Source organism: Dama dama, chromosome 28 (genome assembly GCF_033118175.1).
Source record: "Dama dama isolate Ldn47 chromosome 28, ASM3311817v1, whole genome shotgun sequence".
Lineage (NCBI taxonomy): Eukaryota > Metazoa > Chordata > Mammalia > Artiodactyla > Cervidae > Dama > Dama dama.
The window spans coordinates 29,433,451-29,452,958 of NC_083708.1; the positions used below are offsets into that span (position 1 = coordinate 29,433,451).

Below are 19,508 nucleotides of genomic sequence, written 5' to 3' on the forward strand. Positions count from 1 at the left end.
GCTCTATGTGTGTATATGTATATGTGTGTTTGTGTTTGCCATCTGCTCATCCTGTTATTTCGTCCTTTTTCTTGGAGCACCTTTGGATGCATCCTGTGATATTTCTTTTTGGAGGAGTGTGAGTTTTTTCATCAGCTATTATAGGAAGCTTGTGTTGAAGAGACATTACGGTCATGTTCCCAGTTAGCTGAACTCTTTCTGTGGGCCCAGGTTTTGGGATTTATGTATGTTTTTGTGTTGTCCCTGCCAATCTCAATATGGAGTGTAGTCAGTTTTAACTATTAATAATTGTCTCTATAACCTATAACCAATAACTCATAATTGATTTTTCTGTGACTCCACATTCTACCTGTTCCTTTTATTATAGGAACCATAATAGGACCAGAGATTTTCCTGCTTCTGTCTCATGTATTCTGTTTCCATTGTTATAAATAGAGGATTAGGTTTTTCATCTGAGTATACTCATTTTTTAAAATGTTTTTATGAATTTGGGGGGGGGAATTAATCCTTTCTTTTCGTTGGCAGCCATGATGTCCTTTCTTAGTTTCTTTCCTCCCACAATCACCTTTGCCCAAGTTTGACTGCCCTTGACTGTCCTTCAGCTCATTTTGTAACTTAATATTGATCTTTTCTTTCCTTCTCAATTCTTAGGCTTATTTTTAGACTTAGAGAAGGGAAATACCAATTTATACTACCATCTTTAAACTAGAAGTCTTAAGTAGTTTTTTTGTTTGTTTTATCTTGCACAAATATTTTTACTTCTATAAACTAAATATGGAACATTTACCTAAATTGATGATAGTAGATTTTCTCTTAGTTTTATATGCATTTGTTCATTTTCACTAGATTCTGGGGAGTGATATTGAATTGCTCTTAAATGCATCCATCAGATATTTTTCTGCAGATGCTGTCGAATAGGTAAAGCATGTGATTGCACTAAAATTGAAAAACTGTAAAAGATGTACTGTGAAAAATATATTCCCTTAGTCTGTCAGATTACACCCCCACCCCGTCTGACAGTTCTTGCCAGTTTCATTCTGTTCTTGGAGAGAATTTCTATATAAAAACAAATATGTATTTACATGTATACTTAAATGTTTCTCCATTTTTTGTTCAAATGCTGTCACTGTACACATTTTATGCCTCTGCTTTTTTACTTAACATACCTTGGAGATAATGCCTGTGTAACTCAAAAATATACTTTTACAGTTTTTGTTTGAATTATGGGTCATGACAATCTTCACATTTGTTTTATTTTTCTTTTAATTTATAACTTCCTTTACCTCCTCTTTTTCAAATGAAACTTCTTTTTCTTTTCTTTTTTTTTCCTGAAGAAATACATAATGTGCAGAAGTCTCCATATTCTAGCTTTGGGGTGGACTCTCTTTCCCTTGGGTGTCTTTTTACATATTTCTCTGAGCCTTGTATTTCCTATAAACTGATAATGAGATATCTTGGATTGGTTAGTTTCAGGTTCAGTTTTCTTAGCAAGAATATTTCATAGATGGTGCACTGTACATCCTCTTGCTTCACAATAGGAGCCACATGATTTCTATGTTTAGTGATGTTAAGATAGATCCGTGTGTTTAGGTGTTTTCAGCTCTATTTGACTGTTATAAAGTTAGCCATTGACATTTCACTTGGTGAACATTTCCTGGATTGGTAGCAAAAAAAGTTCTGTCATTCCTTCTATATTTAATTTGGTGTAAAGTGATGGCAATCTGTTGTTTTTATAGATTTGCTAATATTCCCTATTTTTTTTAAGAGCGCTCTCTTTTTTAATAGTTTTATTTATTATTTATTTATGGCTGTGCTGGGTCTTCATTGCTGCTTGGGCTTTTCTCTAGTTGCAGCAAATGAGGGTTGCTCTCTCATTGCTGTGCATGGGCTTCTCCTTGTGGTGGCTTCTCTTGCTGTGGAACATGGGCTCTAGAGTGAGTGGGCTTCAGGAGTTGCAGCCCACAGGCTTGGTAGTTGTGGTGTGCGGGCTTAGTTGCTTCCACGGTGTGTGAAATCATCTTAGGTTAGGGACTGAGGCATATCTTTTGCATTGGCAGGGTGGATTCTTTACTGCTGAGCCACCAGGGAAGACCCCTTAATTTTTAAATTATTAGTTGAGAAGATTCCTAGATTTAAATCAATTTTTAACATAGATTAGAAATTACCCCATGGTCTTTAAATAGTATTTCAATAAGAAAATCTTTTGAAGTCAGTTATTTAAAATATATGTGAAATAACTGCCTAATTTTACTTACAAAATTTGTGTTTCCATGTATAGGTGTTTGAGATACCAAGAGACTCTCTAAACTTTTAGGATGTATTTTAGAATATCTATTTTTATTGTTCCTTTTTATATAGGTTGTTAAGTGTGGTATGCTGTGATCTAGACACTCTTCTTCTGTTGGAGGCTCAGTATCAAGTATCTGAAATGTTACTAAGTGCTCAAGAAGAAAATACCTTAGAAACCTCTGAAAGTCACAGGTAAAAAAAAAAAAATACTAAGACAGAATAATAGCTTTCTTTACAGATATTCTGTTAAGACAGTAATTTCAGTACAGTTTATTTAATGTTTTCCATTATCCTAATTCAGTAGATTTAAATAAGAGTAAAAAGCAATTAAAGCATAAATGTCAGTTAAAAAGATTGTGAATGACATTTTTGGAAATGGCTTGCAGAGTACTACTTTCTAAGTTTCTGTTTAGTTTTTTATGGTTTAGTTAAGTACTGACTTTATTAAGTTGTGTCACCTTTAAATTCAGATTGCATGAGAAAGATGACTCATTAAACAAAATGTCTGATTTTTGTGTCTCTTGTAGAGGCAATTTTTACTTCATTTTCTTCATTATGTTAGTTCACAGTCATAAATTCTGATTATTATGAAATGATGTTATAGTAATATCTTGAAAACTTTTTTCTACTAAAATAACATACTTGACATTGCCTTGAATTGGTTGACATGTGCTGGATACACATTCAATTAGCTGGCATTATTTTTGTGTCCATAATGTTAAAAAAAGTGTTCCTCCACGCTAGCTAGGCCTTGGGAAAAAAGTATAGATCAGGCTATATTGCTGAATACTCTAGGTTTGATATAGAGGATAGTGTTAACAGCTGCAGGAAGTATGGAGGATGCAAAGTTTAGAATTTGAAATAGGATGCTTGGCCTAGAACTTACAGCAGAAAGCAAAGAGAAACTAAAGAGCCTCTTGATGATGGTGAAAGAGGAGAATGAAAAAGCTTATTTGAAACTCAGCATTCAGAACACTAAGATCATGGCATTCTGTCCCATCACTTCATCACAAAAAGAAGGGGAAAAAGTGAGAACAATGATAGGTTTCCTTTCCTTGGACTCCAAAATCACTATGAACAATGACTGCAGCCATGAAATTCAGACGCTTGCTCCTTGGAAGGAAAGCTGTGACAATCCTAGGTGGTGTATTAGAAAGCAAAGACATCACTTTGCTAGCAAAGGTCTATACAGTCAAAGCTATAGTTTTTTCTGCAGTCATGTACAGATGTGAGAGTTGGACCATAAAGAAGTTTGAATGCCAAAGAATTGATGCTTTAGAATTGATGCTTTTGAACTGTGGTTCTAGAGAAGACTCTTGAGAGTCCCTCAGACTGCAGGAAGATCAAACCAGCCAATCCTAAAGGAAATCAACCTGAATATTCATTGAAAAGACTGATACTGAAGCTGAAGCTATAATACATTGGCCACCTGATGCGAAGAGCTGACTCACTGGAAAAGACCCTGATGCTAGGAAAGATTGAAGGCAAAACAAGAAGGGAACAGCAGAGAATGAGATGGTTAGACGTCATCACTGACTTGATGGACATGAATTTAAGTAAACTCTGGAACTTAGTGGAGGACAGAGGAGCCTGGGGTGCTACAGTCCATGGGGACACAAAAAGTCAAACATGACTTAGCAACTGAATAATAACAACTAGAACTGAAGGGAACATTGACTAAAAATGTGGTAAAGTTGTTGTGGAAGTAATGCCTGTCTTCATCTCATTTCTTTTTGACATGTAGCATTTGTCAAGAAAATATTCTTCATACCATTCATTTCCTATATCAATTATATCTCCAATTCTTTGCTCCTTAGGTTGGAAAGCTGTTAGATAAAAGTGAATTTATCTCTCCCCTTTCTATAGAAACTGTATTGCTTTTTTCCTTATGCGTTGCACTGACATGATCTTAAAATTAAATCATATTTAATTAAGGCAGTGACAATTGGTATGTTTATTTTTCAGGGAGTTTATAATTGATAGCTTATCAGTAGAAAGAAATCATGTTCTTGTTAGAATAAATCTTATTGGTGGGCCAATGGAACGAATTTTGCCTCCAAGGTTACTGGAGAAGGTAAGTGGAATAAATGGAGGGGAGAATGTTTTTTGAATGTATTTTGAAGCAAGATAGCCAACTCAAATGACAGGATACAAGTAAATAGTTCCTAATGAAAATAGTATTTTTCATGACAAGATGTCACGAGTGGTAGTTTGTGTTGCAGAGTAGGTAGGATATTATTTTATTAAAAACTTGTCATTTTCCTTGTGTGTCTTTGAATTTTTTTCACTTAAAAAATTTTTCTCCTTCATGATACTTAATTTTTATTAGATGACTAATTTTGTTGACTTTCATTGGCAATATTGAGTACCTCTTTTTTCATCAGTATCCATAGAGTTTGGTTTTCTCTGGAAGGGTTTTTTGTTGTTGTTGTTACTAAGTGCACTTGTTTTGACTCATCACACCAAGAATGGTGAGGTCAAAATGATTACGGTGCAAGAGAAATAGCTTTGTGAGCCATCTGTTTAAGGACTTATCATATTTGTTTTCAGTATTTAATGTTTCTATATTTCATTTTAGTTAGTATCCATTGGAATATTGAACTATAATATACGATAGCTTTTGGTTATTTTACAACTTATGAATTACAACTTAGAATTTATGAAACAAAAGCCAATTTAAATGTCACTTCAAAAAGTCTTAAAATTTGATATTAAACTACTTCCTAAAGTCATCTGTCTTGCTTCTTTTTTAGGGTAATGAACCATATCCTTGGCCAATGTTTTCATCATACCCTTTACCAAACTGCTATTTGTCAGACTGTGTTACAAGAAGTACTGATCTAAAACAAGGTAAAATGCTTATCGTCAAGTGCCATGTTTTAGTGATTTTTTTTTTAATACTTTGAAAAAAAGACATAATTTGAAGGCAGATTAATTCTATTTTTCTTTCAGTTTGTACATGTGGATAGATTTATATCTATTCCTTTGTAAGTTTTCCTTATTTCACATACTCTTTACTAAACTAATATTTGTATGATGCTGAATAATTCTTATCAGAATCTTTTTTTGTTTGTTTTAAAAAGGGAATTAGTGATTTTCGATGAATTAATTCTAGATATGTAGAAGTAGCCCGCCAGGCTTCTCTGTCCCTGCACATTGTCCAAGCAAGAATACTGGAGTGGGTTGCCATGCCCTCCTCAGAACTTTATTCAACAGATTAATATTTTTTTAATACTTGTGTGCCACATGTAAGTCCTGTGTGTTCAAGACTTGAAATATAAATGTTATATAAATATAGTAAAATAAAAAAATTTTAAATGTCAGCTGTTCATGACCTTTTAGAGAATACAGTCAAGTAATTAGACAATCGTATAGTATTATAGTGTGATAGGAACTAAATAGAAAATGTGTAGCCTGCTAGGATAGTTCATAAAGCAGATGCTCTTCCAAAGAACATTAAGTTTAATGTAAGACATGAAGTAGGTATTTTCTGGGTATTAAAAGAGCATTTTTGACAGGAACCAGCAGTGAGACTAAAAGGAGCAAATTGAATTAAGAACTCTAAGTAGTTCAAGGATGTGTGAGATATGATATGTGAGGACAAGCAAGTGACCAGAGATAAGACTTAGACAGGTAAGCCATGTTTGATCATAAGGCCTAGGTACCTCAAGTTCAGGTATTTAGACCTTATCATAAGAGCAATAAAAAAACCAAGCAATTTTTAGACTTGAGAATTCTAAGATGAAATATGAAGATATTAAACCATTAATTTGAGAAGTTAACTCTTGATATCAACATGATCTTTGCATTACCAACAAACTTGCATTGGAAAAAAATAACGTATATAATTGATTTCACTAGGTTAGATTCCACAGTTGTTATTGACAAGTAAGACATTTTTCTTCTTTCATAAAGCCATTTACCTTTCCCTATGTTTACTTACCTTAAATCAATTAATAGAGGCCATCAACTGATAAATATTTTTATTTCTATCCAGTGTTTAATATATACACTCTGTGTCTCGCAGTTGCACAGAGGCAAAAATTCTATTTTTTTCCTCTCTACCTAAAGGTTAGGGAAAGAGAACATGAGGGAATTTTAAAAGCCTTTAATATTGTCTTTTACAATTTTGCCTGTGTGTTTTTCTATTTGACCTAATTCAGAGATGTGGGGTTAATATTAAGTAAGAAGAGACCCTTGAAAGAATATCATTTTGGACCCTTCACACTGACTTGCATCTCTCAGTGAACCCAATCTTTTACTCGTATGTTTTCTACGCTACTTTCAGTGTTTTAGCCAGTCTTAAATATTCTGACATTCTTTCTTTAGGTTTCGTTATTTCTTCATCTACTCATTCCTTTATTCAACATGGTTTGTGAGTGCTGATTATCAGTTACTTCACTAAGCCCTGGAGATAAGATGAGGTGTTAAGATATGGTCTGTTCTCCCTGCCTCAACCCTTCAACCCCTTTCCTTGTCTCAAAATCACATTGCTATCTTTGCTAAGTTTCACTTGGAAACAAATACATCTTTTCTTTTGAACAGCAAATTCACTCATTATCAACCTTATTTTGTGATTGCCATATTAGGTAATTTGTTTCTTCAAAGTAGTTTGATAAAAAATATGCTTTATTTGAAACTGACTAAGGCAGACAAATCAGAAAATAAGATTAAATTGATAGTTCCCTGAGAAGCTCAGAGGAGTATAACTTTATTCCCTGTTCTACTCTTAAAAGTGATTTAGAAAAGGGAGTAATAATAGCTTCTCTGTCTAGCCCAGAAGATAACTTGCAGAATGGTTATTAACCTTTAGTGAGCCCATAGTGTGTCCCCAGTTCCATTTACTCTCCTAGTCTCCTAGATGACTTATTTTCAAATCTTCTCATTAATCAACCCTTCCTCACCTCTTCCCAATCTTTCCTGTCAGATAACTGTTTTTCTTTTTTTTTCCCCAAACTGAGGAAATAGAAGCTGTCAGCGTCCATATACGCTTGATACATATTGGCTGACTCAGCTGCATCTGTACCAATTTAGGTTTTGCTTTACTATGAATGAAACTGCAAATATTACTTAAAAAGGCCAGCTTCTTCAGTTGTGCAATACATTCCATTCTCTTTCTCAGCAAAGATATTGCTTCTAACAGTTCTCTCTTTTTCCTTATTGTTTTTTCATGGGATTATGGAGTTAGGGGATGAGAGCTTGGTAGACCTCCGCACTGTATCTTTTCCATAAGCCAACAAGCATGCTATTAATTTTTCATATTTAAAATACCTTCTTTTGAACTTGCTTTCCCCTCTCTGCAATTCCATGTCTGTCCTTCTACTGCAAAATTCCTTCAAGGAATTGTCTAATCTTAGTATTGTAGTTATTCTCTTTCTGTGTTCTCTTGAATCTACTTGAAAGCTAATCAGGCTTTCACCCCTGCCATTCTACCAGGGTTAAATCAGTGGGTCAGATCTCAGTACTTATCCTGTTACACTTAGTATTATCACTTAACATGTTTGATGCCTCTGCTTTTTGAAACATTTTCTTATTTGGCTTTCAGAAAGTACATTATCTGATTATTCCCCCCACCCCCTTGAATTCCTGGCAAATTCTTCATCTTTGTTGGATCTTTCAGATCTCTCCAAACTCTCAACTTTGGAGTGCCCCTCAGTTCTCAGTTGTATTTTTTTGTATGTGTGCATGTTCTTTTGGGGATTTCATCTAGTCTTATGGCTAAAATAACTGTCCAATATACACAGATTTATATCTTTAACCTGTGTCTCTACTTGACTCAGTACTCATATCTGTTTACTTGATACCTTTGCTAGGGTGGTTAGTAAATATATCAAATTTAACAACTCTGAGATAAACTTCTGATACTCTATTTCAAAATCTATTCCTTTGGTACATTTCCTCATTTTAGAAATGACAACATTGTGCTTCCATTTCTTTAGGCAATAAAGTTGAAGACTTTTTTTTGACTCTTTTTCTCTTTATAACCTGCATCTGTGAGTGAAATCACTCAGTCATGTCTGACTCTTTGCAACCCCATGGACTGTAGCCCTCCAGGATCCTTCATCCATGGGATTTTCCAGGCAAGAATACTGGAATGGATTGCCATTTCCTCCTGCCAGGGGATCTTTCTGACCCAGGGATCAAACTCAAGTCTCCCACATGGCAGGCAGATGCTTCACCGGCTGACCCATTTCTGTCACAAATGTTCTTGATTCTTCATACCTCAAACAAAACCACTTTTCACTCATCCACTATTCACTCTCATCTCTCACTGTACTGTTGTAGTAATCTGTTCAGTTTGTTAACACAGCAGCAAGAGTAATGCTATTGAAATGTGAGTTGGATTATTTTTACTCCTCTAATTGAAACCCTCTAATGACTTCCCTATAATCTACAAGGCCCAGTTTCTGTCACATGTCGTATTTTAGTTTAATACAATTTTAGGTCTGTTTATTTAATTTCATATTTTCCCACCATACTGGGCAGAAACTTCTAGTTACCTTTCTGTTAATGCCTAGAATACAAGTGTTTGAATAAGACATTATTCTCAATTTTACAGCAATACTTAATACTTCCTACTAATGGTGGCCCTGACATTACTGTGATTCTGTTAAGCAGGACAGAATGATCTAGCCAGTCAGTGGATAGCCCAAGAGGTACCACAGGAAGGGATTTTACATAGACACATTCTGAGTCAAACATGAATCACACTTATGTCATTCTGATATTGCTCATGTTTCACTGACCCTGTACTTATAGAAGAACAGCAGAGAATGGGAGAGGAAATCAGAAGCATGTCCAAATTTCCATAGTACCTGAGAGAGTATAGTGATGATGCCCCTGTAACCTCTGTGAGAATAATGGAGCCAGACATAATTCTAGCAGATACAAAACTAAATTCAAAGTAATGTTCCTCGTTAAACACTGTTCAATAAGTTGAACATAAATTATGCATTTAAGCTAGTAATGATGCATTTAAGCTGTTTAAGCTAGTAATACTTTAAGATACAAATAGCTGTTTTAAAGGCAAGAGTTCATATACTTGCCATTTTGCTTTTTCAATTTGGAGGTAATGATTCACTGATTCTGATAGGTGTTATTTTAGTCACTTGCACTGCAGTATTTTGAGATATCATTTCATTGTTGTGGAAAAAATTCACTTTAGTTGTGTGCACAGGCTGACATTCACCTAATTTGTCTCCCAACTTTTAGATTTATCCTCCTTGCTACAGTTAGCATTTCTTCATCTGTTAAATTGCCTCTTGTTAGTTCCGTGGCATCAGTGTTAGCTATTAGATGATTTGTTTTCATCTGTAAATAAGAATCTTGAGGCACCATTTGGTTCAGTTATTTTTCTTTGTACACGTTTTTAGGGTCACTATATTAAAATGTAAAAGCCTTTAAAAAAACTGATAAGTATTATGTACATATGTCATATATGTGGATAATCATAAATCAACTTACTTGAAAATTTTTCTTCCAAAATATCATCTCTCTGTTATCTGAGAGTTGAGAAAAGTAGGAAGAAATGTGTTAGTACAGCAACTTATTATTCCTGTGTAGAAGATAAGAAGGAGGGAAGGGACGTTGGAGAGTTGTGCAGTAGTTAAAACCAAGTGCCAGTTAGCATGTCAGTGAACTGCTAGAGATTAACTCATAATTCCTTTCCTATATGAAACAGAAAGACTGAGACAACAATCTGTTTTGTTTTGTTTTTGCTTTCCTAAGCTAAAATTAGATTTCCCAGGAATTATTACATCACTAATCAGTGAGTGTGCTCTTCAGCATTCCATTTTGATGTGTTCAGGATGGGGACTTCTTTCTTTTAGGAGAAAGGGAAATTCAGTACTTCCATACTGAGAAATAAAAATGGCTTGAGTTGGCTAGCATAGTCTGGCCTTTGGAAAGACATAACTCAGTAAAATGAGAAATAAGCTCTCCTTACTTCCCTTTCTAGCATCTTCCATTCACTTTATTTTTTATTTTATAAAGTTTATGCAGGCTTAATTATAAAAACCAGCAATCTAATTCATGCCTATATCCTATCTACTTTATTACTGTAGAATTTCTGTCTTTATCAAGAAATCACTCAGAAATACATTTGCTTTGTTGGGGCTGGTATCTTCAAAGTAGAGAGTATGTTGTTTTGTCATTGCCTTTATGCTTCTCGTATCTCTAACAGGGCCAGCCGAAGCACAGCATTGATTCACAAGGTCATCCATGTCCAGGCCACTGGCAGTGATTGCTTTTTTTTTTTGATCTTAGAAATTCAAATGGCTATTCATTGAAAGCCTCAAACATATTAGTAACTTTTGATACAGGTAAACCTATGAATGTTCTGAAGTAAAAATGAGCTTAAGAGAAAAAGGAGAGTGGCATGACTTACAACAGCAACTACATTTTAATAAAAGAATGAAAATTGCCAAATTAACAAATGAGTAGGTTGGATTGCTTTTATTCCTAGTCTGATAAATTATGTAAGATTTAGGATTGCCACTTCTCCTCCAATCAACCGAAAATAGAATCCCATAAGAAAAACAAAGTGCTTTGAAAAATAATATGTACTACATAAAATGTAATGCAGCATGATGACAGGTATTGTTTGTTCTGATTTTGAAAGTCTTTGTATTATGTCTTACATATATAGTAAGTCTATAAATATTTTTGGAGATGAATTCTCCTTTTTATCAAATATTTATCTAGGCTTTTATGTCAAGTCAGGCACTTTCTCATTTTTTTTTCTTTCTGTATTGTTTCTACCCTTGGAATTAAAATTTATTTTCTGCAGATAAAAGGTAAATGGCTTTTATTTGGCATTATCCTGTTAACTGAGAGAATAAGAAAATATGGTTCCTTTCCAATGTCATGAATCTTGAGCTGTAGTTGTTGAGATACTTAGTTTAAAAATCAGAATAAGTGTTTTCCTTTGAATGGTAAAAACTCTTCATGTACTTCTTGCATGTTTGAAACAAACATCAGTGGCAGATAGCAGAAATAAATCACCTGCTAGTTTAGGTGCAAGTGATAAGGGAAAACTAATTGCTCATTTTTAAAAAAAACTCTGATGCCTCCTATAGTACATGCTTAATTATCACATATTAAAATGAAAAGTGATATGATAATTCTAAAGTGAAGTATAATCTGTATAAAATATAGATGTCATATGTGTAAGAACTCACAGTTCAAACCAAATAAAGACAGTGTAAGAATTTAGATACTCTCACATTTAGAAATGTAGGGAGAACTAATATAGAGAATTTAAGCATCTTTTCAATTGCTTCTTGGAGACCACTCCAGAGTCTTTCCTTAGATATTGTAAATATTAAGAATAAAGTGGCATAACTGTATTAATCTACATGGAAAAGGAAAAGATAAGCAGAAGCACAAATTGGAAGCAAATATTTCACAAATATGCTTCAGACTGATAGATGGGTGACTTTCCAAATTAAGCCTAGGAATCTGTTGCAAGTTAATTTATTAAATCTTCCATTTATTTTGTTTCTTTTATAGCAGCTATTTATGATATTCAGTATAAAATGGGCATTCAGAATGTCTGATACCCTTGGAAAGAAGTATTCAAAGTTTTTTGCATAGATTTTCTTTGCATTTGTATTGTGCTTACATTTTTCTTGTCCTTGAAATGGAGGTTCTTTCTTTTTACATCATCTGTGATAATAAGTATAATCTTTCCTTCTATATAGTAATCTTTTGAAAAAAAAATTATACAATATCATCAAGTATGAAAAGATTATAGTACTTACCATAACAAAGAATTTCAGGGTTTAGATATGAACTATTATCAGTTGTAATTGAATTTTGTAAACATGAAACTTGATGTTTCCTATTTCCTCAGTGGTAGTAAGTAAGTAAGTGGGTTGGGTAAAAAGTGCTTATTGCCAGAGGGAACTGTCCTGTGCATTGTACGATTTTTTTTTAGCAGCTTTCGTGGTCTCTGCTCACTAGATACCCATAGAGGTCTCTCTCTGCACCCACGCCTCCCAGAGCAAAACTTAGCCCATTTGAGAACTATAGCTGTAGATTTGTTTTTCCATACTAGCACTTCATATAGATAGACTTACGTAGGATACTTTATTTGTGCTTGATTTCTTTAAGCATAATGAATTCAAGATTCATCTAGTTTGTTACATGCACCATTTGTGTGTACCATTTTACTCAGGAGGATTCCAGTATAGATTAACTGCAGTTTGACTTAATTTCACTTTTTGTTTGTATTTTCTTAAAATTCTTTTTTTTTTTTATTTTATTTATTTTATTTTATTTTATTTTTTATTAGTTGGAGGCTAATTACTTCACAACATTTCAGTGGGTTTTGTCATACATTGATATGAATCAGCCATAGAGTTACACGTATTCCCCATCCCGATCCCCCCTCCCACCTCCCTCTCCACCCGATTCCTCTGGGTCTTCCCAGTGCACCAGGCCCGAGCACTTGTCTCATGCATCCCACCTGGGCTGGTGATCTGTTTCACCATAGATAGTATACATGCTGTTCTTTTGAAATATCCCACCCTCACATTCTCCCACAGAGTTCAAAAGTCTGTTCTGTATTTCTGTGTCTCTTTTTCTGTTTTGCATATAGGGTTATCGTTACCATCTTTCTAAATTCCATATATATGTGTTAGTATGCTGTAATGTTCTTTATCTTTCTGGCTTACTTCACTCTGTATAATGGGCTCCAGTTTCATCCATCTCATTAGGACTGGTTCAAATGAATTCTTTTTAACGGCTGAGTAATATTCCATGGTGTATTTTCTTAAAATTCTTAAAAACAACTGCTTTAAAATATTTACCCAGTAATTGTATAACCAAGGTCCTTTCTGTGTCTTTAATATAATTTAATATAATTAATATAAATCAATTAATATAATTGATTTAACTACTGGTTAGTAACTTTTAATTAAATACTCAGCATTATTAATTTTACATAGTTGAGTGCTAGATTTTGTTTTCTTTAAAGAGTAATGGACATTTCAGGCCATGCAGTCAAGTTACTTGTGAAATCAGTTTGATCATTCAGGGCTTTCATTGTTTTTGTTAGGGTACGTGTAAAGTCGTCTTTGTGTGTGTGTGTGTTTAGTCGCTCAGTCGTATCTGTGTGTGACCCCATGGACTGTAGCCCACCAGGCTTCTCTGCTCATGGAATTCTCCAGGCAAGAATACTGGAGTGGGTTGCCATTTCCTCCTCTGGAGGATCTTCCCAACCCAAGGATCAAACCTGCAGCTCCTGCATTGGCAGACGGATTCTTTACCAGTGCGCCACCTGGGAAGCCCCGTGTCTTTACTTTAAGGTTAATTTAACTCTTTTACGAAGGTTTGACTTTTTTGGTCTGTGGAACTCTGAGGAGGACTCTTCATGGTCTTTCTGTAACTTGGACATCTCCTCGCCGTATGTATACTCAGAATTGTTCATGTTCTCTGCCCAGTCTTGTGGAGCCTCACTCTTCATCTGCACAGCCGATTCTTTGCAACCACCTAGACAAAAACTTAAACAGATTTTTGGAGTTCTTCCTTTGTTCTCCCTCTTCCACAAATTTTAGGCTCCTCAGTCTCTCTGCAGTTTGACTTCTGTGTCTTTAACTCAGTGCCCCACTTCCTGCATAATGATGTTGAAAGTAATTCTAGAAAAAACCAGGGCCCAGTTGTAAAGGTACCTTGTTAGTTTCCCTTTTCTCAGACATGACAGTCCTATACTGCCTGTTGTTGACCAGTGTCTGAAAACAGTGTTTTGATATATTTTAACCATTTCTTGAGTTATTTATGGTAGGAAGGCAAGTATATTTCCAGTTTCTCCATCATGACCAGAAGCAAAACTATGGTTTTTAAATTTTTTATGTGACGATAAACAAAGAAATTTTGGTAAACATTCAATTTTATGTATCGTTCAGGTTTGTTCTATTCCCCAAATCACTGATTTAGAATTGTTGTGTTCCTATGATACCATTCCGGTAATTCCATTTCTCCTTGCCTCATTCTTCATGCCCAAGGGCTTTTGCTAGAGTAAAGTTACTGGCCTCTCTCTGGACTTCCTCACTTATTATGTACTAAGTTAGGAAGGAAAAATGTTTGGTAGGTGAATTTTGGAGAGGGAATGAAAAATCTTGGATTAGACTACTTAAAGGCTATATTTCCAAGTTAGCCTATCTTTTCATTAATTTTTATTTAAACCAGTTTTTTTTTTTTTTTTTCCAGTTAGCATTATACTCATAGCTTTCCTAACAAAAGCAATCAGGAGATACCTTTGGTTGTCTCATCACTGTATGATTAAATATATTTTTTCAGTGCAGGGGAGAGATTTGTTAAGTCCATGTGGCAGGAGATCCAAGTTAAGGTGCTTAATTTAGCTGTTACGGTACTAGCATTGATATTTTGAACTGCATTTATATCCTCCTGTCTACTTTTCATTTGGTTCCAGATTTGGAGGAGGGAAATAAAGGATTTGTTTTCCTCAAACTTTTTAACATTACAGATACAAATTTTCAGTAAACATATCAAATCACTAAATATTATTAGCTGTGATATATGCACATTGAAGAGCTCACATTCCCACTGAGATCCGGGGGAAACCATAACCAGATTATGAGGATACAAAGTTGTCTCTCTAGGAGTCTCCTAGGCACTCTGTCTCCAGCTCAGCATTTGTTAATTGCCTCAAATCAAATTTCCAGGTACTAAATTGGGTCTTTCAGCCTTTCTCCCAGTTGGTAGATTCAGATGCATACCACATTTACTGCTTCAGGACTGTTTACAGTCTAGTGCCTGTGCTTTTTTCCTTGGAAGGAAATGCAAGAGCAAAATAGAATAGCAAATGTGAAAGGAGAGAGACAGGAGAGCAAGAAGAGGGTGTGAGCAGGAGGGAAGAAGAAAAGATAGCAGGTTTTTTAAATAGCAAATAACTTACAAAAGAGCTTTATGGACATTTTCGCCTTGAGGGATGGTGGTGGTTATAAAAGACAGGGTCACACATGGATAGAAAGAATTGACACAGAAGGAAACAAAGATGAAAAGCAAACTGCTTTTGTCTTTTCAGTCATGTACTACTAGTGATTTTTTATAGAACTGTCTGACTCTTACAGTGTTATATTAGTTTTAGGTGTACAACGTAGTGCTTCAATACTTTTATAGATTATACTACATATAAAGTTTTTTTTAATAAGATCTTGACTGCATTCTCTGTTCTATAATTATATCCTTGTATCTTACTTTATACTTATGGAGTGGTGCTAGATATGTAAAGGGAATTAAGAGGTACAGATAATTAGTGATTCTTAGTGGGTTCTAGATAGTTTGCTCTTGGGGAATAAATAATGTAGATATTCTAAATGGAAACTATAAAAATTCCATTTAATGCTGTTCAGTTGTCTGTTACCTAACTTATATCAAGATGCATTTAACATTAATACTCTGCTGTTAATAATATAATTTCCAACAAAATTATCAGCTATGATATTTCTTATTTCAAGTTTGGAGTTTTTATTAAAAATAGTAATTTTCTCCTTTGACTAAATCAGTTTCATTTTTCTCTAGATATTGCCTCTGATTGAGGCCATTTGTGGAATATTATAGGATCATTTTGCCCTTGATATTTAAAGAGAATATATTAGATTACTACTAAGTATCAGAATTCTACATTCTTCCAACAGAACAGTTCTTTCTGGTTTATATGGATACTTATGAGTGTGCATATATTTGATACATTTGTATACTCATGCATGCTGAGTCACTTCAGTCGTGTCCAACTCTTTGCAACCGCATGTGCTGTAGCCCTCCAGGCTCCTCTGTCCATGGGATTCTCCAGGCAAGAACACAGGAGTAGGTTGCCATTTTCTTCTCCAGGAGGTCTTCCCAACCGAGGGACTGAACCCACGTCTCTTATGTCTCCTGCATTTGCAGGTGGGTTCTTTTACCACCAGCACCACCTGGGAAGCCCTACTCACAATGTTTGTACAAAAGAATATTTCTGTAGTTTTGATATGAGAAGGCTTTTTTGGTGACCTAATTGTCAAATGTGGAAATAGTTACATGAATTATGATTTGTACAATCAGTCATATAATTTTGTATATGAAAACCATGAGGATTGAGTGAGGATATGTAACTGCTTTTTTAGGGCTAAATAAAACCAGCTTAGATCATTGGAATGATACGTATTAATAAATCTTGATTATACTCAGTTATACTCCTGACTGTTTATGCACAAATACACACACATGTAAGTCTCATGAGGGCCAGTGACCTTGTCTGTCTAGATTGTTATAGCCACATAGGAATTCCATGCATGTTTATTGAATGTATTTTTATAAAAATTAAATGGAAAAATAAAATAGTTTAGTAAGGTAAAAGTTTATTTTTTTAAAAATTCCTAAGAATAAGGACTTACTTTCTTTATTATAATTGTATTCATTTCAAAGGACCAGGAGTTGGTTGAAATCCTCTTTAGTGTTAAGTTGACTACTGATATTTTCTTGGTGAAATTCATTAGCCCCTTAGATGGCTGTATTTTATAGTGTTCCAAACCATGTCTTTGGGTAGAAGCAATCAGGCCTTTGACTTTATACATGGAAAATGGTCTTGTTCCTCTTTCCCCAAATTCTCCTTCAAGGAAAGTGGTAAAGTGTATGAGTTGATGTGACTGTCTATCCCCCCACCCTCTGCTCTTCTAGAAAGAAGAGATTTTTTTTTTCTCCTCTTTGAATTTTTACATATATATGTGAGTAAATAGTATATATGCTTATATATATATGTATTTGTATATCCTTTTTAAATGACACCTAAATCTTCAAGATATTTAGATGTTTTCTAAATCAATAAATTAGATGTTTTCTAATGCAAAATATGATGGGAATACAATTAAAATGGAAGGTGGAAAAATCTCATGTGAATAAAAGGAAAACATAAAATTAATATTGCCATATTCATAAAATTGCTAAGAAAGAAGAAAAGTTATAATTTAGCAAAAGGTGCTCTTTGAGCGGGACTTACCAGGTAACTCAGTGGTAAAAGCATCCACCTGCCCGTGCAGGAGACACAGGAGACATTGGTTCCATCCCTGGGTCAGGAAGACCCCTGGAGGCAGCAATGGCAACTTGCTCCAGTATTCTTGCTTGGGGAATCCCATGGACAGAGGAGCCTGGTGGGCTGCAGTCCAAAGGGTTGCAGAGTTGGACTGAGCACGTGCATGCATGCTTTTTTAGCATGATTCATTTTCAGCCTAGTTTTTTTTTTTTTCCTTTTACCAAAAAGAGGAAATAAATAACTGACTAGAGATTTTCTACATTTATACTTTCTTTTTGCCTTAAAGAAATGAATAAGCCCAGTAGCCAGAGTAGCATGCTAAAATTCCCTTGTAGATAGGGGCTCCAGTTGCCCTGCTGCAGAAACTAATAAAGGCGTGGTTGGCTCTAAAAAAAAAAAAAAAAAAAAAGAAATGAATAAAACTGCACCTGAATGTACATGAAGAATTAGTATAATGTTTATATCAGTCTCTGTAGTGAAATCTTAAGGTCCGCACTCTGTATTAAATCAAATACTCAGTAATGAATAATGTTTGTGTAAGAAAGAGTAACGGTTATAAATCAGTCCATTTTATGAGTTTTTGATAAATATGGTGATAGCAGTTTGATGGTGTAAGATATAATTACAGAAAAATATCTCTTTCCTTTTGAAACCCATATAAAATATTTTTTTCTGGAACTTATAACTGTTTACATTACTAACATTAATACTTATTTTTCAGTGTATCTAGCATCTTTTGTTAAAATAACATAACAAGACATCTTTCTTATTAGACAATGATCTTGGCAAACTTTTATTGTGCTTCAAAATGTCTGATAAACAAACTTCATGGATAGAAAACTGCCGAAGACAATTCTGCAAAATAATGAAAGCCAAACCTGATATAATCAGTGGAGGTGGTGAGTATTTTTTTAATTTTTGTGGGATTTTTTTTTTGGCTTGAAATGTTTATTAACAGAAACTGTGGTTTCTCAAGATTAACACTGGCATATCTAGAATCAGTCAGTTCAGTTCAGTTCAGTTGCTCAGTCGTGTCCGACTCTGTGAGAGAATACATAACATTAGTTCTAGAAGTCCATTGACTTCTGGGAAATTTGTGATCCTAGAGAACAAAAATTAAAATTTGAGAAACTATGCAGATTTTTTTTTTAATACTGTCACAGAGGTCTTGTTAAGCTAAATCTACCTTGCCTAGGTAATGGTTTGCTTGATATCACCAGCTGTGTTTTCTAGACCAGTTAGCAAGTTGTTTTATACTCAGATATTTATATGTGTGCTTGATTTCATAAAATCACCTTGTTTTAATTAACATTATCTTGAATAAAGATACTCCAAGAACTAAGTTTTAATGTCAATATAAGCTAGATTTCTTGAAAGCTGTAATTTAAAAATATTGTCCTATTTATCAGTCATGCTTTATGGTTCTTATGTTTCTATCAGTTGCTATAAAATTAAAAATGGGAAATAAAAATAAGTTTATATTTTGTTGGAGAAATTATATTTTTAGGGCAAGAAAATAAAACATTATTCTCCAAAATTTTACTGTAAAATGAGCAGTTCAACTGTTTTAGACACTCCCAAATACTTTAAAAATGGCTATTAGAAAAAAATATATATATATATATGTTTATCACTGATTGCATAACAGAGAATACTTAAAATAGGTTTTGCAAATGCCAAAGGGTACAGAACAAAATGAGAAAATAGCAGCTTGGTATATTATTTAAACACAATAACTAAAGATATAGTTTTCTGAGTTTCTTTCTTACAGGGATAGTGATAAGACAAAAGAGAAATCACCTCTTCAGTTCTATTCACAACTCTGAAACAGGATAAAGGAGCAGAGCATTATCATTAAAACCATGTTCTGTTTGGAATCTTGGGGCAGGCACTTCCCACAAGTCTTGGTCTTAGTTATACATTACTCTGATACTGTGTCCATCATTAGATTGTGAGCTACTTTTAAAAATAGATCTTAACCTCTCTGCCCAGCAAGGTCTAGTTGGTTACACAAAATTCAGTTACTCTTCATAGCAACGAGCTCAGTCCACAGTGTTAGATCCAAGAAGTTAACCCAACAATCTGACACCGAAACCATGCTCAGTATCTGTTTACAGTAGTAACTCTTTGCACTTTCTCTTTAGTACCTAATGTTTTGCTCATGGGAGGTGACCATTTATTAAATAAA

At 34.3% G+C, this 19,508-nt stretch overlaps 1 protein-coding gene across 7 annotated transcripts in view; it reads left to right on the forward strand.

Moving 5' to 3' along the window:
• Positions 1-19,508, forward strand: part of TBC1D32 (TBC1 domain family member 32) — a 179,508-nt gene that overhangs the window by 104,003 nt on the left and 55,997 nt on the right. For all 7 annotated transcript variants that reach the window (XM_061131943.1, XM_061131944.1, XM_061131950.1 and 4 more), the window contains 4 exons: positions 2,359-2,481; positions 4,255-4,363; positions 5,043-5,139; positions 18,094-18,219. In XM_061131943.1, coding sequence (XP_060987926.1) covers positions 2,359-2,481; positions 4,255-4,363; positions 5,043-5,139; positions 18,094-18,219 — 455 coding nt within the window. The remainder of the gene's footprint in view (positions 1-2,358; positions 2,482-4,254; positions 4,364-5,042; positions 5,140-18,093; positions 18,220-19,508) is intronic.